The sequence below is a fragment of the Anguilla rostrata genome, chromosome 5 (genome assembly GCF_018555375.3).
Source record: "Anguilla rostrata isolate EN2019 chromosome 5, ASM1855537v3, whole genome shotgun sequence".
Classification (NCBI taxonomy): Eukaryota; Metazoa; Chordata; class Actinopteri; order Anguilliformes; family Anguillidae; genus Anguilla; species Anguilla rostrata.
In genome coordinates this window covers 15,685,647-15,707,581 of record NC_057937.1, presented here as the reverse complement: position 1 = coordinate 15,707,581, position 21,935 = coordinate 15,685,647, and the positions used below count along the sequence as shown (strand labels likewise).

The 21,935-nt window shown below is 41.4% G+C and overlaps 1 protein-coding gene across 1 annotated transcript in view; it reads right to left on the bottom strand.

Moving 5' to 3' along the window:
• The window catches only part of LOC135254812 (mineralocorticoid receptor-like), a 71,060-nt gene extending 62,702 nt beyond the window's left edge, over positions 1–8,358 (bottom strand). The window contains exons 1-2 of the mRNA XM_064335334.1: positions 7,903–8,358; positions 4,070–5,851 (exon numbers count right to left, since the gene is read on the bottom strand). Coding sequence (XP_064191404.1) covers positions 4,070–5,832 — 1,763 coding nt within the window. The 5' untranslated portion in view covers positions 5,833–5,851; positions 7,903–8,358. The remainder of the gene's footprint in view (positions 1–4,069; positions 5,852–7,902) is intronic.
• Positions 8,359–21,935: the final 13,577 nt, after the last annotated feature.

Genomic DNA, 21,935 nt, shown 5'->3' with positions numbered 1-21,935 from the left:
GGTCATTGATAATGTTTCCTCATTTGTTATTGCTTGGCTGAAATGACATTTATCTGCGTCTGCGTGGAACAACAGTAGTTAAAAGTAATTCGTTTCCTCTTCGCATAATGTTTAACCAGTGTACATTTAATAAACAATATACTTTGTCCACATAGTGGAGGAATGTGCCTCCACACATTTTTTAAGTATACATTCAGTCTCAGTAGATTTTTTTTTTTTTTTTTTTTTGCATTTAAATGAGTTTAAAAGCTCTCAAAGCGGAGCCAGCTCACACTGTGTAATCCAGATTCCTCTGCTGTACAGCCTTTTTTAATTAAAAATGTTACCCCCGCCTACAGGCCCACCAAAGACAGACACACATAGCTGGGATTTCACTCTGGGGGTTAGCGGGAGCCAAAGATTTGAGCTTTTACTCTTATGTAATGTATTGTATCAGACGATGGTTTTAGTATAAACGCAGGGCTCGGATATCACAGTGAAAACGTCCACAGCAGCACATTGGCAGAACGATCCTAAGAGAATGGGTTTGACCTCTGCGGTTATGAAGTCCCCTAGTTCTGTGGACACTGCTCAATGTCAAACCCGATGTCAAATCTGTGTGGCGCCCTGCCACTCCACCCACGGCCCTGTCATCCCGTCTGACACTATGATAAGCTGGATCTTATTAAGACAAGGGTGGCTGGGATTCCACAGATATCCCTGGACCATATGGCATTACAGTAGGACTGTAGTGCCATTTCGCTGTCTGGTTAGTGGGTTTTTTCCACTCTGTCGGATACACATTTCCTTTTTTCCTATCTTATCAGACACACATAGCTTGCTGTAAGCCAATTATTGATCTAGACACAGCAAACCCATGCAACCATTATATAAAACAATTGAATCTATCTGTGAAATACCCTCAAGGTAAAGTTTTTATTTATTTATTTTTATTCCAGCAGAGTAGAGACTGAGCAAAAGGGAAATTGATTTCTGTTATCCTGGACGCAGTGCTTTTTTCCTCAGGGTCAAATGAGGTCAATAATACAGAATAGGGTTCAAATGGGAGGGTGACAACTGTTACTAAGCTGTAGGTTGACCTCTGCGCTTAATTTACTCTCAAAAGATCCAGTCGTCTGGTAATTACTGCTTCTGCTTCACCAATAGAAAAGGGCAGATTCTTTTCATGAGTACAAATTCTAGACAGAGATTACCCAGATACACCCTTGACCACACGCATCCATTCAGAAGGAGAAGGGCGTGTCCCAGATGCAGAAGACCAGGGCCAAAAAAGAATGAGCATTTGAAGTAAATGAGCACCTTTAGAAATAATTTCATTTTATATTCATGGTGTATTCTCAATTTAAACTTTTCCTGCAATAATTTCATTGTCTGCAGACAAATTTATTGCCGCAGTGAAAGGACCATCTGTTGGAAGCATCTGCATTTTCTGCTGAAGTTCTGTAAGTGCACCAAAAATCTGTAATAAAACATAGAAGCATGTGACCATACTGAGCTTTCTGATGTCAATCACTTGTTCTCCAACCTGATCTGGCCCATCCCTAAGCTTGATTAAGAGTGATGTGGGGGGAAAAATCCCATTCTTTACAGGCAGGCGGTGTGAAAATCAATCAAACACAAAGAAGTGAAAATCATCAACTAAATGCTTTCACTGTTCCCATAATTGTTCAACTAAATCTACTAATTTGCCAGCAGTGTGGCCCAATTAATTGGCCATGCAGCTAATTGGGCTGCAGTGTGGTGTTGTGTGTTTATAAACAGGAAGCTGCTGGCTTTGAAACACCATTGGAGTAATACTTATGTACTAGTGGCTACAAACAGAAATAGCAACTGATAAAACTTTGGTAAAGGTTTGTTAAATCGGTAAGTGTGTACATGGATAAAGTTTAAAATGTGTGTCTGGTAAATGGATTAAGTGCAAGAGTTTGTGGAGTTTTGTGTACACTAGCATATGAGTATACGGTGAGAGAAAGTGACTTTTGGCCAGAGGTTTGAAAGTTTAACTGGAGGCACAAAATAGTTAACCCAAATTGCTTCAGACAAATGGTTTCTGCCAATCACAGCAAGATCAATTCTTGAAATTAAATGAATGAAGGAGCCTAGTCACAGTGTGGTGAGTGGATGCACTGCCCACAAGCAGCAATCTTGGGTCAGGGTTTAGGATAAGAATTGGCAGGATAATCCTTCATTTTGGAATGAGAGTGGCAGGGGTTGAGTTGGGGGTGGGGGGAGGGAGGGGCAGACATAACCAAAGCCAGCTCAAGCGGGGATCCTCATAGGCCATTGCCAAGCAACACCAAGAGTGGTTTAGGAAGACTGTAGGGCCGTGTCAACCACAAGGTCATTACCACTGTCCTTGGCCCAGTTCATCTTACGCAACTGAACTAACAATGCTATTGTGGCTGACAGTGTGGGTAATTGTGGAGGTTGTAGTGGTGAGTTGGGGGAAAAAAATCATTAACTGGAAAGCACTGAGTCACATTGGGCTAGAACACTGAAATTGGTTATCCTGGAATAGCACTGCGATGCACAACCCAGAAAAAGATCACTGTGTTTACGGATCTTATGTAAGCTTATGTTAGGGAAACAAAATTCATGGTTTTGTTAGGTTTTCTGCATATTTTGGACATATTTTGGACAAAAATTAAAGTTTGCTCAATATACGTATAAGTATTAGACGTATTAGTAATTTCCAGGAGCAGAAAATATATATTTTTTATAACAACTAGGCCATCTAAATGCCCCCTAAAAAAGTCTTGCAGCCTGGTCTCTTTTAAACACATTTTTTTAATGGCATGCTGGCCCATTTACAGAAAATAGCAGCTTAATCCAACCATTTGGCAACAAAAGCATGGAACCTACTATTAATAATTAATATATATTGCTTCAAACCTGACGGACCCCTTCATAAAAGATATTTCCATTACACAAGGTTGTTGTCGGGTGTCTTGATGATAATGGGATAAATTGGGTTTTGAGCATACATGTTCCCTTGATAAGAGATAGACTTTGGCTCCTAGTTACACTACGGTGAATGTCAGTGTTTACAGACGATATCAGGGTCACATGTTTCTGTTGTAATGGCACAATCGTCGTTTCTCAGTGTGTGTTCTCTGCATCCCTGTTCAGGCTTGTCAGGTCTTTGCCCCCCCCCCCCCCCCCCCGCCCCTCACTGGATTTCTCTTCACTGTTTCCGACAATGCAGGCTTAATGATAGAAGCTTATAAGCACCTTGACTATAAGGCATTTTCATTGAACTGTCACGACGCATATCTATAAATGCTCCAGTCCATAACTCTGCAACATGATCTTTAAATAAACAAATGAAACATATTCATGATGGAGGGAGATAACATGAACTGAATGGATTTAAACCAACTTCAGGCAAAATGAATGTAGCCTAAGGTGAAGGCTTGAAAAAATAACATTTAAAAAAATCTAACTTGTGCGGTTTGACACAAAACAAACGGAAATATAACATTTATTTCCGTCAAACTCAAACTCACTCTGTTTCTCGATCAATAATAATAAAGGGCGATGAAAGCCCAGAAGTTGTTATTCGCTTGTCTGTCTCCTGAAAAACACCAATAACAAATTTGGCACTGAATCTGTAATTTTCCTCATAAGAATGGATTTATCACCTTCAGCTTCTAATACACCGCTGACGCATGAGCAACTAATAAATCTAAATGATTACAGTTGTTATTTTTTCAAACCCTACAGCAGATATATGTAGGCATGCACGTTTCTAAAACATTAATTCTACTTTTCAGTGGATTCTTTCTGCTCCCCCGAGATGAGTGGCAGCTTGCGGCACATTAATACTTCCCATAAAGTGCCCTTAAGTCTTCATTTAGGGAAAAATATCTCCAGTATCTCCGCAATATTATTGATGATGATGATGATGCTAATAACAAAAAAGTAACTTACAGGGTCAGTCCTCATAATGTCACCTCACAGTACAACTCACAGTACTCAAAATGTCGCCTCTAGTAGTAAGTCCTCGCAGTGTTGCTTCCACACACAATACATACAATGCCAATGTTCAAATGTAGCACGTGTTTCTTACCTTTCTGTAATGTAGTTCTGACCCGCATAACCTCCTCCTCTGGACGACAGAGGGCCCTGGGACAGGTCCGGGTGAGGCTTCCAGGCCTCCACTTGATGCGTAACGGGAGAAATTAGATTCAACAAGGGGTTCGTCTGGTCCTTCACGTCGTGCCGCGAAAACGACATCATTCCCTGCGCTCCGATCTGGTAATGAAACGAGTGGCCGCTCGAGTTGACGCCGACGATGGCCGACGCCGGCACGCCGCTGTTCTCGTGGTAGTAGCAGCCATCGTTCAGCTCCTGCTTAATCCCCTTCGGCAGCGCGGCGTTGGGAAACACACCGGGGTCATAGTTACCATTCAGGGAAGAGACGGGAGGTCCCAATATCCCAGAGAGGCTGTACTCATCTATGTTATCCCTCAGGGACAAGTAAGTGGTCTCCGTGGCAGGGAAGAGGCTCACAGAGTGCTGTTGCTGGTCGTAGGGAAGATTCAGGCAGGCTCCGCCGTGGTTTGGCTCGCTTTTTATTTGCACGGAGAAGGCCGTGGCAGAGGAGCGTCTCTGCTCAGAGGCCAGACACATGCTCCTGCCCTCGGGGTCGGGTTCGTTCTTGATGTACTTCACCGAGCCCGTCTGGTCCAGGCCCACGCTGTACGTCTCCCCGTCCTCGCTCTCCACCTTGGGGAACTCGAAGCCTTTGAACTCCCGGCCCCTCTCGCCGGGGCTGAGGCTGTCGCTCTGGACCAGGCCGAGGCCCAGGGCGCTGTCGGGGCTGCAGACGGGGAACCCCGACGAGCTCGGGGGGCTGGACACCGCCGCCGCGTTGGCGGCACCGGGGCTGGAGCGCAGCGGCGGGTGCGCGTTGCCGCCGTTGCCGTTAGCGCCGTGAGCGGGGCTCAGCGCCGAAGACCGCAGGTTGGCGCTGCAGGAGGGCGGCGACCTCACGCTGCTCATGCTCCGCGGACTGGAGATGGGCGACCGCAGGACGTTGAGCGGGCTCGCCAGCGGGGAGCCGACGCCGCTGGTGTTCGACGGGCTGCACGTGGTGGGGAGCCGGGGCTGAATTCGGGAGAGGACGGGCCCGGGGAGGGCCTGCTGGATGGGGCTGCCCACAGACGTGCGGGGGGTCCCGAAACAGGAGGGGCTGGCGATGGAGGACACTAGGCTGGTCGGGCTGGAGAGGGAGCTGTGCGAGTTGTGGGGGCTGCAGCAGACGGCCGGTGCCAGAGAGCCAGACCCCTGCGCGACTCCCGAGGAACCATCCACCGGATTCTTCAGGAGATTGGGCACCATGGGACAGGACAGTGGTGGAGGCGTCAATTTGGGACTGCCGGCCGACCCGGGCAGGCCGACCTCCAGGTGCGGCCCGGCGCCGGTGTACAGTTTCTGGGGAGCGCAGTGCCCCTCGTGGGCCCGCTGCTGGCCATAGCCGTAGTCCACATCTCTGACGTCATCCATGTACAGTCCCATGGACTCCGCCACCGTTTTGGAAAGCTCTTTAGAGTCCGGTTCCAACTTGACGGAAGTGCCGGAACGCGGGGGGGCGAGCAGTCGAGCGCGTTTCGCGCAGGGCGGGGGCGCCTCGACCTTGTCTCCATCGTTCTCCTTGAAGCTGTCCGTTACATTGTGCCCGGAGTTGACGTTTAAACCCTCTATTAAAATGTCACAGTTGGTCTGATTCCCGTCCACCCCTGAACAACCGTAATCCCTGTTGGGCGCGTGAGGCCACCTGTGTTCTGTGTCTTTGCCTTCAAAGAAGCTTTGGTATCTCTGTCTTTCCATGACTGGACCATTGATACTCCTGGATGATGGGGGGGGGGGGGGGAAGCAAAGCAAAAGAGCATTTAGAATGTGTTCCTTGAATAATTTATCACTCATTATTGCTGCTGTGACGTCCATACACATCTGAACAAAGCAATGAATTGAAAACGACGTGCATCTGTTTGATTAGCCCTTAAAAGCATCAGAATATGATGTATTTCCTAATGTGCTGATAAATATATTTTGTGCATTGTTCATGAGGAGAGATATACATTTGTGATATATCCAGAATATAGGCTCAAACAAGTTAGGCTAACATACTTTATATGTTAATGTGTTCTAAAAAAATCTGAATTGGTACATTTATTTTCTTAAATTAATTTGCATTCTGTACAATAGTTATGCTCTGAGTGCAATGGGCAAACATACACAAGTCCTCAATTACATATTTGAAACCAATTGTTAAAGGTCTTAATAATATCCAGTGACAATAACTAGGAAGCACAGCCAGGTACTGAGACAGAGCAGAGGTGAGATATGATCTGTCTAACAGGGGGATGGGGCCAGTGGGACAGAAATTTTCACTCATGCCAAGTAACACCACTGAGTGCCACTTTGAAGTTGATTTTGGCAGTGCTATCCAATGCCTTTCCCAATGGATGTGTTTTTGCTATTATAAAAAAACATAACGGCACAAATGCATAAGTTAAGGATTGCATTTCTGGTAATGTGTCTCATTGACTGGTCATTTTATTTGCTTATCTTTAACATTGAAAACTATTTTATATTGTGGAAAATTCAACATAATGTGCTACTAGTTTCATTATATTAGATAACACTTCGTCCCACCCAATTCTCCCCAGGGAAGTATTTATTTATTGATTTATTGATTTATTTATTTATTATAGGTGCTGCTTTAAAATTACATCACGTGGCTCTGTGGAGTTCTCTTCTAAGTTACACCCACCTCTTCTTTCCAGTCATTGGACAAAATGAGAGGCGCTGCGTGAAAACTTCCATCATGCTACCTACCGATTGGTTCGACTGGTTCGACTACTGTCTTTCGCGCATTTATTGGTACTGCAGTCAAAACATTGCTAGTACGTCGCCTAAAATTATAAGATCTATAAGGCTACAGAGAATAAGGGAAAGTAGGGGGAAATGCTTAGATGAAAGCAGTATGCCGATTTCTGTTCTCCGTAGGAAGTACTTCAAAGGAAAATGACATGTTAATTTTAACAACTCAGCAGATTTCGTCAAATATGAATTTGCACCCATACTTTGCAAGGACATGGTCAACACGAAATAGACAAATATACTTTATTATGCGATTTTTTGATGTATCTTTTTATTATTGATCACTGCAAGTGCTAGAAATAGTTTAAACGCAGAATTGCAAGCTTGCGTATATTACCAGCCTACACGGTACTGATATTAGTGACCACACCAGAACCGCGAATTAATGTAGACTAAGTCCTTGTAATAAGTAGGATATAAACAAAATCCTTAAGTTTCTGCAGACTTTTTTACGGTTCCGTTTAAAACTTTCTAATGAGAGGTTGACAGAAACTATTAAATGGGGTGACAGGGGTTAAGGTTGCTTCTCCAACTAAGGTAGGTTACTATTCATAATTTGATAAATATTAACTAACTAGGCTATAAAATATATCGTTATATTAGTCAAGTCAGATTTTATTAGGTAAATAAACCGGGGTTAGAGGAAATACATGTAGGCTTGTTTACACGGTGAAAGTTATTAATAGTTTGAGCATCCTTTTCAAAACTTAATGAAACATTAATTTTTGTTGCTATTCGTATTGAGAAGATTATATAGCACGCTGAACTTTATTAAACTGATGTTATTATTGAAATTATTCAGTAGGCTAGCCTATATGGTTTTATAGACCGTACTATATCAGTTGTGGTTTCATAGGATATCTGAACCGTGCGTTTTACGAGGTCTCGGGAAATTCAAAGTGAATATTTTTACTTTGACTAAATCTTTTGAACTTGAAAAAAAACAAACAAATATTCTATAAAGTGTAACTGATTTTAGTCGACTACATATAACCGAACAGTGTGAGTCCTTACCTGAATTACGACATCCAATTTAGTCAGGTGACAGTGTTGCTGGGCAGCAATAATCCAGAAATGAAAAGAATAGACGATAATAAACAGAAAAAGATTTTTTCCTTACAATATTCCCAGTGTGCTGACAACCATTTACTCCTGCCATACATCCACTAGTTCCAGTTCTGACAGCTTAAAGCGCAAAAGTGTATGGCTGCATTTCTCAGTCGTAATCCTGTACAGCACAGTGGCGTTTTAGTCGATTGACACCGACGACTCAACAGTATGGTCTAGTTTTTTTTTTTGTTGTTGTTTTTTTTTACATTCACTTCATATTACGGCTGATTTCCGATTATGTTGCTTCCCGACAGAAGACTGGTAATAACAGCGAAGCAGTCAGACAGACTTGCAGTGAGACGTCATTCCGTGCACATGGATCCTCCTACTGCAACGAGTGCATTACAAACTCAAGGGATGGGAGGGCGCGGGTTGGGAGGGGGTAGACTCTACGGCTGCTGCACAGAGGTTCGCTACTGCAAACCTTTGGAAGTAGGACAGGGCATTCTAATTAAGCAGGTGTTCCGTTCAAGCTAAATAAACGGAGGAAAGAAGATGGTAAAAAGAATTAAACTTGTAGAGAATGCCATTTTGTTGCAATGTACCATGGCCGATTAGGTTTTGTAGCTGTAAAGATTAAACTGTTAGCTATGTGATAAAATGCACACATAGATCAATGTCAGACCACGTGTGAAGGTATATGCTTGTATTATTTATCACCGTGGAACTGAAAATAATATCTTTCTAATTATCATTCCAGCGACATATTCTGATACTGCAATGCAGTTTGAGTTACCATCAGGTTGAATGTATCTTCCATTTTAATTAATCGTAAGTTTGCTTATGTGGTCTTACTTTTCGGGAGTGCTGACTTGCATTGTAATATGCCCTCTGTGTGATGTGGTATGGTGTGGTAGGCTATAACGCGCGTCTTCACATCAATGCTTATGTCATAGCTTACTAATTATGCCACATTTATAGGGTATATGAAGATTTCTGTTGTTTTAAGCTAATTAATCTGAAAACAGCAATGAAACAGTAGGCTACTCCTGTAAATCTATAGAATTATAAAACATACAAATGAATAAGGACATATAAGTTACGGATGGCAAATTGCACATTTCATTTAAAGACGACGTTGAATGTATAAACAAAATGTCTGGAAATGTCCTACCACAATCCACTACAGTAATTCATAATCATTGCCATGTATTTTTGAAGTTTATAACGAACTCCCAGTCACATACTTGACACAAAAACCGAAGTCGTATTCATGTCGCATCATATTCAGAAACATTGTTCGATATGCCTGCATTTCCGGATCTAGCACGTTTCTCGCATGGTCTTGTTAGAAAAATTTCCGTTTGCATAGCATTGAACATTTGCAATGTCTACAACTGGCAGTCGAGGGACGGTGAAATATCGTCCCACCAGGTGGTGCTATATTGCTGAAACTGCGGTGTACTGTAAGGGCTGAGAGGCTGATTTATGTTGCAGGGTGACACCGTAACGTAATGTCACTACAATTCTTGTTTTCATAAGTCTCAGTAATGTCCTGCTCAGAGATATTACACAGTACTGCGCTGTCTTTGGAAAGAAAATGTGTTTGGTTACAGTCTTTTCTCTAGATACTGCTTGAGAAATAGAAAGCAATTTATGTCCTGAGTGTTTTCTGTGGCCAGTTCCAAATATCATAGAAAATGGTTATTCATTCTGCCTGAATTGTCCTTTACCCTAGACACACACATTTAAGGTTATTTTGCTTTGTTTCCAAAAATGTGGATTTGTACGTTTCAGAGATAAAACCGTTTGGATACAGAAGTAAGTGATTCTCGCGTAAAGGCTGTAGTCAAGGTTAATGAAAGCTTAATTAAAATGAATTTTAAAAAATCTAAATGGGAGTTCACATTTCTGCTGCAATGAAGAATCCATTAAACTTTAACATTAGTCAAAACTCCTTTGATTCCATTGCCTTTTTTTATTAATCATAGATAAAAATAAAAAAACAACTGTCTTCTAATGTGTATGGCATGATATGCATGCAGTGAATAGATACCCTATGTGTCTGTGTGGCTGCTGGGCACAGAGGAAGCCTGCTTCAGAATGTTTTATTTCACTTTATTCAAATGAAATATCTGGCAGTGACAGGCAACAGTAGCTTAAAGGAAAATAGACAGGCAAGACAGCAGGCTGGTTCGCTGCCTGATTTCCATGGGTAAATTTATCCTCCCGTATTACCTATATGCAAAAGACAATGTATAATGAATACTGTACGTGTTCTGTCTGCCTATAGCCATGTGCTTTGAATGTCCTATTTCTCCCTCAGAATGATTTAAATGCAACAATTCAAGAGGGTTAAAGTCCTTGTTAGCCTTGCTGTCTCTCTCTCCGCCCACTCACTGTCTGTTTCGATGCCGCAGCGGCGTGATTCACTCAATGCTGTTTCCTGTTCATTTGTAAGTAATCACACTCTTTAGGTGTAAAACAAATTGTTTTTTTTTCCAATTCCCATTAGGACCCATTCGGTATTGCAGAAGCTGAATATAACTTTAGCATAGAGAAGAGCGGGTGGCTGGGTGGAGGTGGGGGCAGGTAAAAAAGGTCTCCCAGACCTTCAGCCCACCCCCCCCCCCCCACAACCCCCCCAAACGCTGCTTAAAAGAGCATGAAATTCTCTCCTGAGGAGATGGTAACGGCAGCTCTGAGCTTCTGTTAGGCAGTTATCTCTCATATATCTGACAGGCAAAATCCCTGCTCATCCCTTTGAACAGGGCTCTGAGGCCTTTTTAACTGTAATTACTGGGATGGGAATGTGTTATTTTCAACACGGCCCTTAATGTAATGTTAAAATACAATTCTTGAGAACACAGCAGCTTTGTGTTCGTTCTAAGTTATTTCAACGGGCGGATTTTGTTGTGCTTTCCTGAGGGAATTAAATGTATTTGTGAAGGTATCAGAACATTTTCTCAGCCATGAGGCAGGTGCCAGAAGGTTGGCAGGTTTAGTCAAACAGCGGTAGATGCACCTGTTCTCCAGTCGGTGCTAGCTCTGCTGTAGCACAGTGTGGTTTGTAGACTATGAAATGCTCACTGGTTCACAAGCAAGTGCATCAGAAGTGCTAACACGTCAGCAATTGCACTCATTTTATGGGTGCAGTGGTGACTACAGAAGCGCAACTGGCTATTCCAAATTGCAGTGTCCTTATCCAAATGGTGTCCTTATCCAGATATATGATAAATGTACTCTAAGATACATAGACACATTAGTCATTTCAGCACTTTGGACAGCTCTACATGCAGTTGAACAAGAGCATCATATATATATGTGTGTATATAGTATATATATATATATATATATATATATATATATTATATATATATATATATATATATATGATATTGTTGTATATATATATATATATATATGTATATATATAGATAGTTTTGTTTGGCTCTGTCTTATAACACCATGTATGTACACACAGTTTATAATCATCAGAAAAAAATGAGCATTTTTTAAAGGTAAAATCTTTTCCTTTTTATCCAGATAACAAGCACTTCCTGGTAAAATATTATAATTTTCAAGGAATCTTCAATAATTCTGCATAAATAATTGTTGCATAAATTAATGTTAAAAGCAAAATCAAAGTTAAAAATCTTTGGCGATAAAGACTCATCAAAACACTTACAGGTGATCTGAATTAATTATTTAAATCCACTTATATAACCATGCCTTCAATTTCAGGATACTGAAGAAGAAAAACGTTTCCCAATAAAAAATAAGTAAAGGAAAGTTTTTCATTGTGAAATTCCTACTTTTAATGAACAGCTTTTTCTAAACTAGACATCATTATGAACCCAACCCTGAGGTTTCATTTCCACATCACAATCCATACTGTAGGTAAGTTTCAATAATGTAAAACTGCTTTATATATATATTTGATTACTTTACAGTATGGCTTTTCATGTGTATATTGTTTATTTCTCATCCTTGGAACAAAGGAGGTTGCCTGTGCAAAAGATCAGAGGACTGACAGCTCCTTACCCTGCTGCATGTCCTCAGCTTTCCCTGTTTCTCTGTGACTTTGCTTTCTTCGTATGGGTAAAGGCAGAGGCTGCCCCTGTTGATTTCCACCCTTTCTGTCCATGGTTCTACTCTGTCGGTCTAACACACCAGATTGCTAACGACAATGCAGTATGGTCACGCATGTTGCCGCTCATGTGTGATGCAGCACGGTTTTCAAAGAATTTCCCATTTACTTATATGGTGAGAGTCAAAATGGGACTGGACATGACTGTACCAGGAAGTCATCGGTTCTGATTCGGGGCGGTTGGGCTGCTTTTGCATTGTTGAATACCCACCATCTTTATTAATGTACAGTGTGGGAACTGTAGTGTGCTGATCTGTACAGGACAAGATAGACAAAATAACATTAAAGAATGTACATATGGCATTCTCTTGGAGACACAGCAGTGACCGGCTTCTCCTTTCTGGCATTGGCGCGTGTCCATTGGGTCGTTTTTATCTACAGTATGTTACGGCAGTGGGTTCCGCCTCCTCACTCGAAACCGAGCCAATTTCCTGCCCTGACAGCGTGCAGTCGTGACCTCTCCTGCTCCCGGACGCTCGGCCCAGAGATCCTGTAAAACTCTCATTTCCTGCTCGGATCGTGGCCCGCGGAGCTCGGTGGCGGTCTTTACGTATCTTTCCCTTGGCTGCCCACCGGAGATTCTGACCGGAGAGATTCATCCCAAAAGCTTGCCAGAGGGAAGCCGAAAGAAGGACGACCAAGAGTTGACAGTTCAACATCAAAAGTGCCATTCCTAAAAGTGCCATTCCTCCTATTAAACAATGGTGCCCGCATCAGTTCCTAGAGCATGGATTCCTTCCGCATTGGCAAGTAACCTCAAAATAAGGTGCAGAGTAACACATTACGGCTTCATTCAGACAGCAGCCAAAAATGGCCCAAATGATTTATTTTTTCCGATGTGACACAATTTGATGTTTTAAGAGCAGCGTGAACAGCTGAAACCCACACGGAACTCACATATTTTCAGTTCTGATTTGTGCTAGGTTTCTATGTGGAAATAAATTGATGTGTAACCCCGCAGCCTGCATGCAACTCTCCTGTGGATGCTTAAATTGAAATTGTTCCCTGCTCAGGTGCATTTAGTGCACCAGAGTACGCCGAGTGGGTGGGGCATGCCCTCCATCAAAGACAGGATCAACTGGAGGAACACCGACAAAATGATTTATACATCACACGACAGGTTAATGCTCTCGTAATTCTGCATTGGCAGTACTTTTGGGTCGCTTTCAAAAAATGAGTAAGGACAGTCCGTCTAAAAGATCGGACCAAAATCAGGATTCAGCATCAAGGTCTGCAGCCTGAACGTAGCCTGAGATGAATCACGTTGGACATAAAACATCGGCGAATGCATATTCATAAGGGACACGGTGTGTAAAATGTAGCCGGAATATTAATCTGCGCATTATCGCGCTCCCCTTAATTAAAGAATTATGTGACGTTGGGTGAAATGGTATCTAATCGTTTTTCACTGAACCCAGCAGTATATTTTCCAGCACACATGGTGCAGAGGGAAGTGTGAACGCTCAGGAACCTCTCTTAGCTCTACGTTTAGCGACAGCGCCGTGTGTTTACCGTTTCTGCCCTGTTGCGTGGAGCTGTGTTGCATCAGCACCACAGGAAAATATTTTCTTGTTCGTTTGCCACGTCGGAGCAACTTGTCTCGTACGGAAGCAGGAAACCATGCTTCTCAGAACTAACTGCCACCCTGACTGATCCTATGAGCTATATTTGTCTCCAAGACAACACAAAATAAGTAGTTATAATAGATTAAAACAATTCAACAAGCATGAAGTTCAGACTCAGTCAGGGCCAATTCCATCTACTGCAAAATGTTAAGCCACAGGGATAATAATAATAATAATAATAATACATATTATTATTATTATTATTATTATTATTATTATTATTTTAAGTATGGGCTACTTTTTGGGAGAACTTACATGTTTTGTTCTGTCTGCTAAGACTTAAAAATGGTCACATTTGGCTGAATGTTTGCAGCACTGTGTCATATCTCACACTAGCTCAAGTCCTTGAAGTCAAGCAGAGATAATGTTTACACATGTTTCAGTTCATCCATGGCTGACACACTCCCCCTCCCCACACACACACACCCTCCCCCTCCCCCCCGCCCCACATACACACACACACACACACACCCACACCACATGCACACACACACTACTCCCCTCCCCCCCGCCCCACATACACGCACACACACACATGCACAGACACAGACACACACACACATGCACATGCTTGTCCTGAGCTGAACTTGTCCAAGCTGTGGTGCAGAGACTGTCAGACAAATTGGGTCAGTCAGTCTGTGATGTAACAGAGAGGCAGGAGCCTGCTGATTGGCTGAGGCAGTGGGGGCAGGGGGATTAGGGTAAAACCCCATGCAGATTCTGAGAACGTACACTTTTCAGTTGTGTACAAGAGGCACCTCTTCGTTGAAAATGATAACACAATCTGACCTGCTTTAACTGGTTTGCTGACGAACCCTGTGACCGTAGCCATGCGAGTATTCCTCACTGAGGAGCAGTGCGTATGCCACAGTAGAGAATCCCCCCACCCTACCCGACCCCCACTTGCCCTAAGCAAACAGAAGTTTATCTAGAGCAGGGGCTTTAAAGTCAGAGTTGGGACCCAGAACTGGGTCAAGAGCTGCCATTCAAAGGGTCGTGTTAGGATAATCCTGCACTTTGTCAAATCCATTCATCTGTGTAAAGAAAGGCACTCTCCACATGGAGCATTTATAATGAAATTAGTGCTATTACAATCTCGGGCTTCCGACAAACACGATTACATGCGCATCATCATTATACTGCAAAATGTTGCGACATTCTTCCTTTAATATTCCCACAAGCCCAAATTTAGCTCTGGGGTGCAAATCCTGATTAACACTGATCCTGGAATAAAGCATCTTAATATGATTTAATATTTCCAAAACATGAAAGTCTTTAAAATGAACTTATAGCATATATCACTTCTGCTGAATTCTATATTCTGCTGAATTCTGTATTCTGAATCATATGTAAATTTCCAGTGGTTAATATTTGTGTGAGCAGTTTACTGCTTATTGATGTAAGCAATGTATGAGTAATTATGTTACTCATCCACTGTTCACACGAGGAAAAAAACACCCAAAAATGAGAATTGGTGTGTTGATATCCAAAATTGACTCAAGCTCCCATTTTATTGCTATTTCTCGTTGATGACATATTTGACAGGAATTCATTTAGCTGAGTGGTTGGAATCCCAAATCAGAAGACCAGTAAAATATCTTAATTCAAAAATGTTTGATTTAAAGCTTATGAATTCATGATGAATTATGCAATAAGTTGTACATACAAGACAGAAGTACAGACAATATTTTATTTCATGGTATCTACATGCACGTTTAACCATTTTCCAGAAATGGCTGTTTGTGTGTCGAGTCCCCCCCATTTTCAGCAGTGTAAAATTAAAAACCGTTAACAGCAACTGTGTTGCAAAACAGCCAAGTTCTGTTAGTAGAATTACATCTTTACTTCAACCAGAGTGGACTCCCCCCGCGCACAGTTAGCAGTCACGCTGTGCTAGAAGCTCAAGTGCTTTCACACTTATTGAGACTAGGGATCCACTTTCAGCTGCAAAATCAAGCGGACTTGAACATTTATTATTCTGAGGGAATGGTCGGTATTTTTAGTTTCCGTGCATGGGGATTTGACTGGGACCAGCGATAGCCAGAGCAGAGAGGATCTGGACCACTACAGGCAGCCTGTCGACATCAGGCGGGGCCTTTCCTCTGATTGGCTCGTCCTGAGGTGTCTCCTCCCATGTTGTCCCCTCTGCCTTACCCATTGTGGGTTACTGATGGTTCCACACAGACTCTCATTCAGGGGTACTCAAATCTGGCCCTCGGGGTCAATAGTAGTGCTGGTTTTCATTCCTCCCCTCAAATCAAAGACTAATTTAAACCTCATACACCAGGTGAGTGTAATCTCTGGCCAATCAGTGGCGTTGGACAAGGAACTATCAGGCAAATAGAAAACCAGCAGTACTACTGACCTTTATCTCAATTGTTTCTTGTATCTTGGACCTTGTACCTCTTTTTATGTCCTTTTTCTTTGTGTTTCTTTGTCATTTGACTTTGTGCTTTGCAAAGCACCCTGTAACAGTTCGATTGCAAGCTTGCCAGGTTAAGAAAACAAAAAATAAAAGATTTAGTTGTTGACACGCAGAATCGTTCCTGAGCACAGGAATGCATTCCCTGCTTGTAGGCCAAGCTGTGTCGCCACATGGCTTGTGAAGAGGGACGGCTATGATCGTTTGCACGAAAAAGTTGATGTTACACATCGAGCGCTGACGTGAGTGCGATGATTAATTTGACAGGGAACATTCTCAGACATGTCAGTGGTAATTAATAAGGGCCGTTGCATAACGAGCCATACTGCGTGTCAGGGTGGGTGGCATCTTATTGGCCCCTGCTCGGAATCACACCTATGAGTCCAGACCGTCTTTGACCGAGTGAGCGTTTTTAACCCAGCGCTACTTGGGCTAGCGCCTGGCTGCGTCGTTTCGCCGGTTTCGAATCGTAGCGTTTTTGTCAAACGAGCTGCCGAGATTTGATTGAAGCTAAGGCATCACGCTCTTGATTGCAAAGTTAACGTACATTTTCTAACAAGTAAGTTTTGCGCCATTATTTTTTACCGATGTGTAATTGAATGAATTAAATTGTTAGTCTTTCAGCTTGGTTACTTTAACACAAATATTTCCTTTGGCTTCTGTAAAAAGAAAATCATGTGGGTGTCTTCAAAAAATAAAAATAACGCTGGCTTGAATCGGGAAGTTTCACCGAGAAATGAATAGGCTTCTGCTGCATTTGTCCATTTACCCCAGCGATTACCAATGAAGGCCTTCATTTTTTCATAATAAGGTGGGCTGAATGTCTGGCAAAAGGGGTGAAACATTCTTGTTGAATATTTCTCTCTCTGACAGTCACACCAGCTTATATTTTCATTCATTTAGCTGAGTGGTTGAACATGATTAATCTTGCAGATTGCAAGCAATTGTTGTTGTAATAATTGGAAATGGTACATTTGTTGTAATTATACGGAAAACTACTACACTAATGAAATGACACAGTAGTGGATATCTGACTGATAAGAACTTTGTTTACATATGCACACACACGCCCACACGCACGCACAAATGAACACACACACTTCTGTAAATGTTATGACTGCTTAAGCAAAATTTTACAGTAATTATTTCAAAAAGATAAACAAACCGTTCCAGGGAAATAAAAGTAATCCTTGACCCAGACAGTTTAAAACCACCAACCTCATTTTGAGTATGGAGGTCCATGTGCTCTGTGTCCAACTCATAATACAAACATTCAACTACTGTGCTCTAGTGAGCTAAGTCAGAGCTTATTAGGATGTACAGCTGCCATTAGGGGATGGAAGATTCTAGAAACCACAATGGACTGGAGCTGCCAATGTTTGAGCAGTCAGTAGTTTCATTCAGTATATGCACATTGTCATGAACATTAATTAACTGCTCGTTTGAGAGCTTTAGGAAATTCATAGGGTACCATCAGCAGACAGTATTCCACATGACAGCATTGATTTAATTACATCTTTGTTAGGTTCAGCTTTAGCTTTGTCAGTAGAACCCTATAATTTTAAGTTATTAAAACCATACTGTCCATCCAATATATAAACTAAAACAGTATGGTTGAGTCTTAAATGCTGCTGCTTTATTTACCAAATGATCCCAAATGATTCTCGAGGAGCAAAGAACTGCCCCACAGCAGATAATATCTGCCCCTTGCATCCCTTACCACAGAGAACAAGAACACTAACTAACCAAAACATTACGTGGACTGTTACTTTATATTGCTGCACTGCTTGATTGCTCACAAAAATTATTCCACTTTCAATACGATAATATAGTGTAATGTTGTTGTAGTATGCAGTGCTGGGTAGTAACAGATTACGTGAATGAATGAATGAAGTAACTGTAATTTATCCAGGATGCTTTTTAATTTATACATAATCTTATTGCAGGTCCTTTTCTAAATATTTCCTGATCACACACACACACACACACACACACACACACACATACATAGATACGCACATGCATACATGTAATGTAATTTGTAATGAGCACAAGATCACATTTTCCAAGTAATCTGCCCAACAATGACAACATATGATGTCATATGATTAAATTATACAATTATATAATTACATGTAATGCATAACTTTGCATGAATGCTTCTGTAGTACAAACCATACAGAGCTATCAACAATACACTAAGGCATAGCAATATAATAAACAATATTGACAAAGCTTGTTTTACAACAACTTGTTTAACAGTATGTTAAATAAGAGACAGGGATTAAAAATAAAAGACAGCACTTTACACTTCAGTAAACATTGAGGTTATCTGCTTAATGGTGCGGTGAATGACTGCATCACACACAGAGCAGCTGAGGACATAATTCTAGGTCAGAAAACCAAAAATGAGCACAGCTGTGTTTGAAGGAGCCTGTCTTTGGTGCTGTCATGTTTTAGCGACTTAAATATTTGAGGGAGCCTTAAATAAAGCCCTCTCGGAATAAAAATATCTCTTGAAGATGCAAGAGGGATTCATCTACTGCTTAGAACAAAATAAACACACCATGTGCATCGGTGAGAAAAGCAATCAAGACTTTCTAGGTTTAAAAAAGAAATGCTTTTCTGTATCCAATACGTTCCTTTGCACAACTTTCCTTGGCATAAATGTAGAAAAATAACAAAAAGCAACAGCATTTGAAGCAAATGCAGCTATGTTGCCCAGAAAGGTGTTCCCAGGAAATTATTTTTGTATCAGTGGCATGCACATACATGCTCACATAGCTGGCAATGAAATGTGAGTGCTCATACCCTACATACTTACCAGCAAATAAAAAAATATAAAAAATTTTTAATTCATTTTCATTTTATGATGAACAACAGATTGTACACTTACATCTACTTTTTAGATGTAAGTGTACAATAATTCCTCACTGTAATGTGCAAACAGTTTATTTTCATCATATTAACATTATTATACAATTGGCCGGTAGAGATGAGGATTCTGGGGGGTTTCTTATTAAAGCTGTGCACCGGAGAATCTGGTTCAAAGCAACTGGGAACCCCAATGACTGCACGTGTACCAGAGCAGAATGAATGAGAAACATTGTGAAACATCACCCTGACAGCACCTCTGAAAACACCACACACATGCGCGCAGACACACACACACACACACACACACACAACACTCACCACACACACACACACACACACACTCAGACACACACAAACACTCACTCACATTAACACTCACACACACACACACACTCAGACACACACAAACACTCACTCACATTAACACTCACTCACACACACACACACACGCACACACGCACACACACACACTCAGACACACACAAACATTCACTCACATTAACACTCACACACACATGCACGCACACACGCACACACACGCACACACACTCGACACACCAGCTAAATAATAAATTATCTGTTGTTATATAAGAATAATTATGATAATCTGTGACTTACTTAATGTTGCATAACCCGGCATCCAAAACACATTCCCAACTTTTTCATTATTCATACAGTAACTGTGCACTCCATCTGGAACGTGGCAGACGCGCCTGCTTCCCTGCCATTTCTGTGGAGCAAAACTGCCTGTGTGAAATTACAGGAACTATGTTATCTGGCCAAAGTGTAAATCAGTCTGGCAAATGCAGTCATTTTCTTCAGTTTCCCCAGCTGTTGCCCATTACTTTCCCTTTAAAACGTACAGTTTTGCGGTGATAATAAAAATAAAACTTAATTTCATATAGCATTTTTTTTTTGTGTGTCTGTGTGTGTAGACTTCCCACACTGTGGTTAACGATGTCATGGGGATGAGAAGAAAAAAAGCAGGGAAAAAACAGGGTGAAAACAAGCAGTCGCAAAGGAGTAAACACGATAAATGTCAGGCGAATATACAATTTGTGTCTGCAGAGCGTGCAACAATAAACGAAAACAATTGCTACTTTAAAATGTAGAGTTTGAAGTTCACGTTAGATATTAGATAGATTCAGTATTTCAGATCAGGTTGGGTTGATATTCCGCTGTATAAAGCCAACGAGTGAGGCAAAAGGTTCCTATTACCCTCTGGATGAGTCTGAGATGGTGTGTGAGTGTGTGTGTGACTGTGTGTGTGTGCAGATGGAGAGAGGGAGCCTGGGTTTAGCAGATCACAAATGGACAATCGAATATACATGGAAACAGGAGGGTATGAGAATATTTGATGAAAACAGAAAGTGCAACCCACCTGGACTCATTATTTGCTTACTACATTACTACATTATGAATTTTCATTTTTACGTTTTACATGTGTGCTCTATATACAGTATAATACAATTTCTAATAGTAATCTGAAAGGTGCAATAATTTGAATATTTGCCAACATATTGTGACCAGGTTGCAGTGTCATTAATCTTCATAATGCATCTTATTTCTATATAAAGAAATATAGGTTATAGACAGTTTGGCAACAGTGGTTTGTAGACAATGATGGCTTATCAGATGTAATCTGGATTCAGTAAATTGACTTTAAAGATGGGGTTAACACTATCTTTGTTTCGCTCTACTGTCTCTGCTGCAGGGTTCTGAACACGCTGGGGCTTTTTGGTGATTTGCATGCAGATGAGCCAGTCAGCAATAGTCTAGAGCAGGCAGAAGTGTGGAGAACTTTTTGAGTGGCAGCTAGAGACTTTGCAATAACAGAGTTGGCCCTGCTTTTTCGGTCGGTCAGCCAGTAATTAGTCCGCTGGCTCAAAAAGTAAATGACATCAACCTTTGCTTTTACTACCACTTTGATAATTACCATTTACGATTGGTTTGGATTACATTTTATTGCAGCACACCGGTTCAGTTTGTCAGCTGGTGGCACATGACCTGTTTGAGAGGAGTCAAACTTTGGGATGTAGGATATCAGCCATTTCTGGTATGATCTAAATGTCACCATAAATGTATAATTCACCCTGTATAAATATGTCAATTTATATAATTTATTTATGACTTGAGAACAATGGATTGCAGCTGACCTTGGAGGACTGTTAGAAATTACAGTATAAGAACAGCATCAACAATAATAATAGCAAAAAGAAAAAAAATGAATGGTTATATAAACAAAAATTTTAATAATGATGACATTGGTGAATATTGTTATAACAGCTTGGAGGAAGATAAGAGCTGAGCCAAAGGCTCATGAATAAAAAAAACACAGTTGAACAGTACAACACAATATAAAATTGGGCAAAAAAAACAGCCTTCTAAAACTTCCAGTAAAAAATATGACAATCCATAAAGATTCTAATTAACAGCAGATTCACTGAATTCAAGTCTGGCCAGCCAAGAATGTGGACTGCTGTTTCCTCAGAATATTGATGTGCGGCTGATAACAGTGTAAATTGACTTTGTGAATGCCAGTATGGTGGAGTGAGGAGAAAAAGAGAAACATCAAGGTCCGATTGTGCTGCCTTGGCAGACAACATTTGGATTCAATTAAGCAGAGCCCATATTCCAAAAATGCTACTACTACTACTACTACTACTACTAATAATAATAATAATAATAATAATCAATTATTGTTGTTTTTTGTTGTTGTTGTTGTTGTTATTATTATTATTATTATTATTGGCAATATTATCACCCAGGGAGAGAGGTATTCAGTTGGCTGAGATGACCATGTTGCACCGGTCATTCCGGGAAACCTACGTTCAGCTTGTTCAAGCTACACGTGAAGTGGCTTCCTCTGTCATCCTCAAGTGCCTCTGCAGAGAGGCAGCAGTCCTCTCAGAGAGAAGAATGC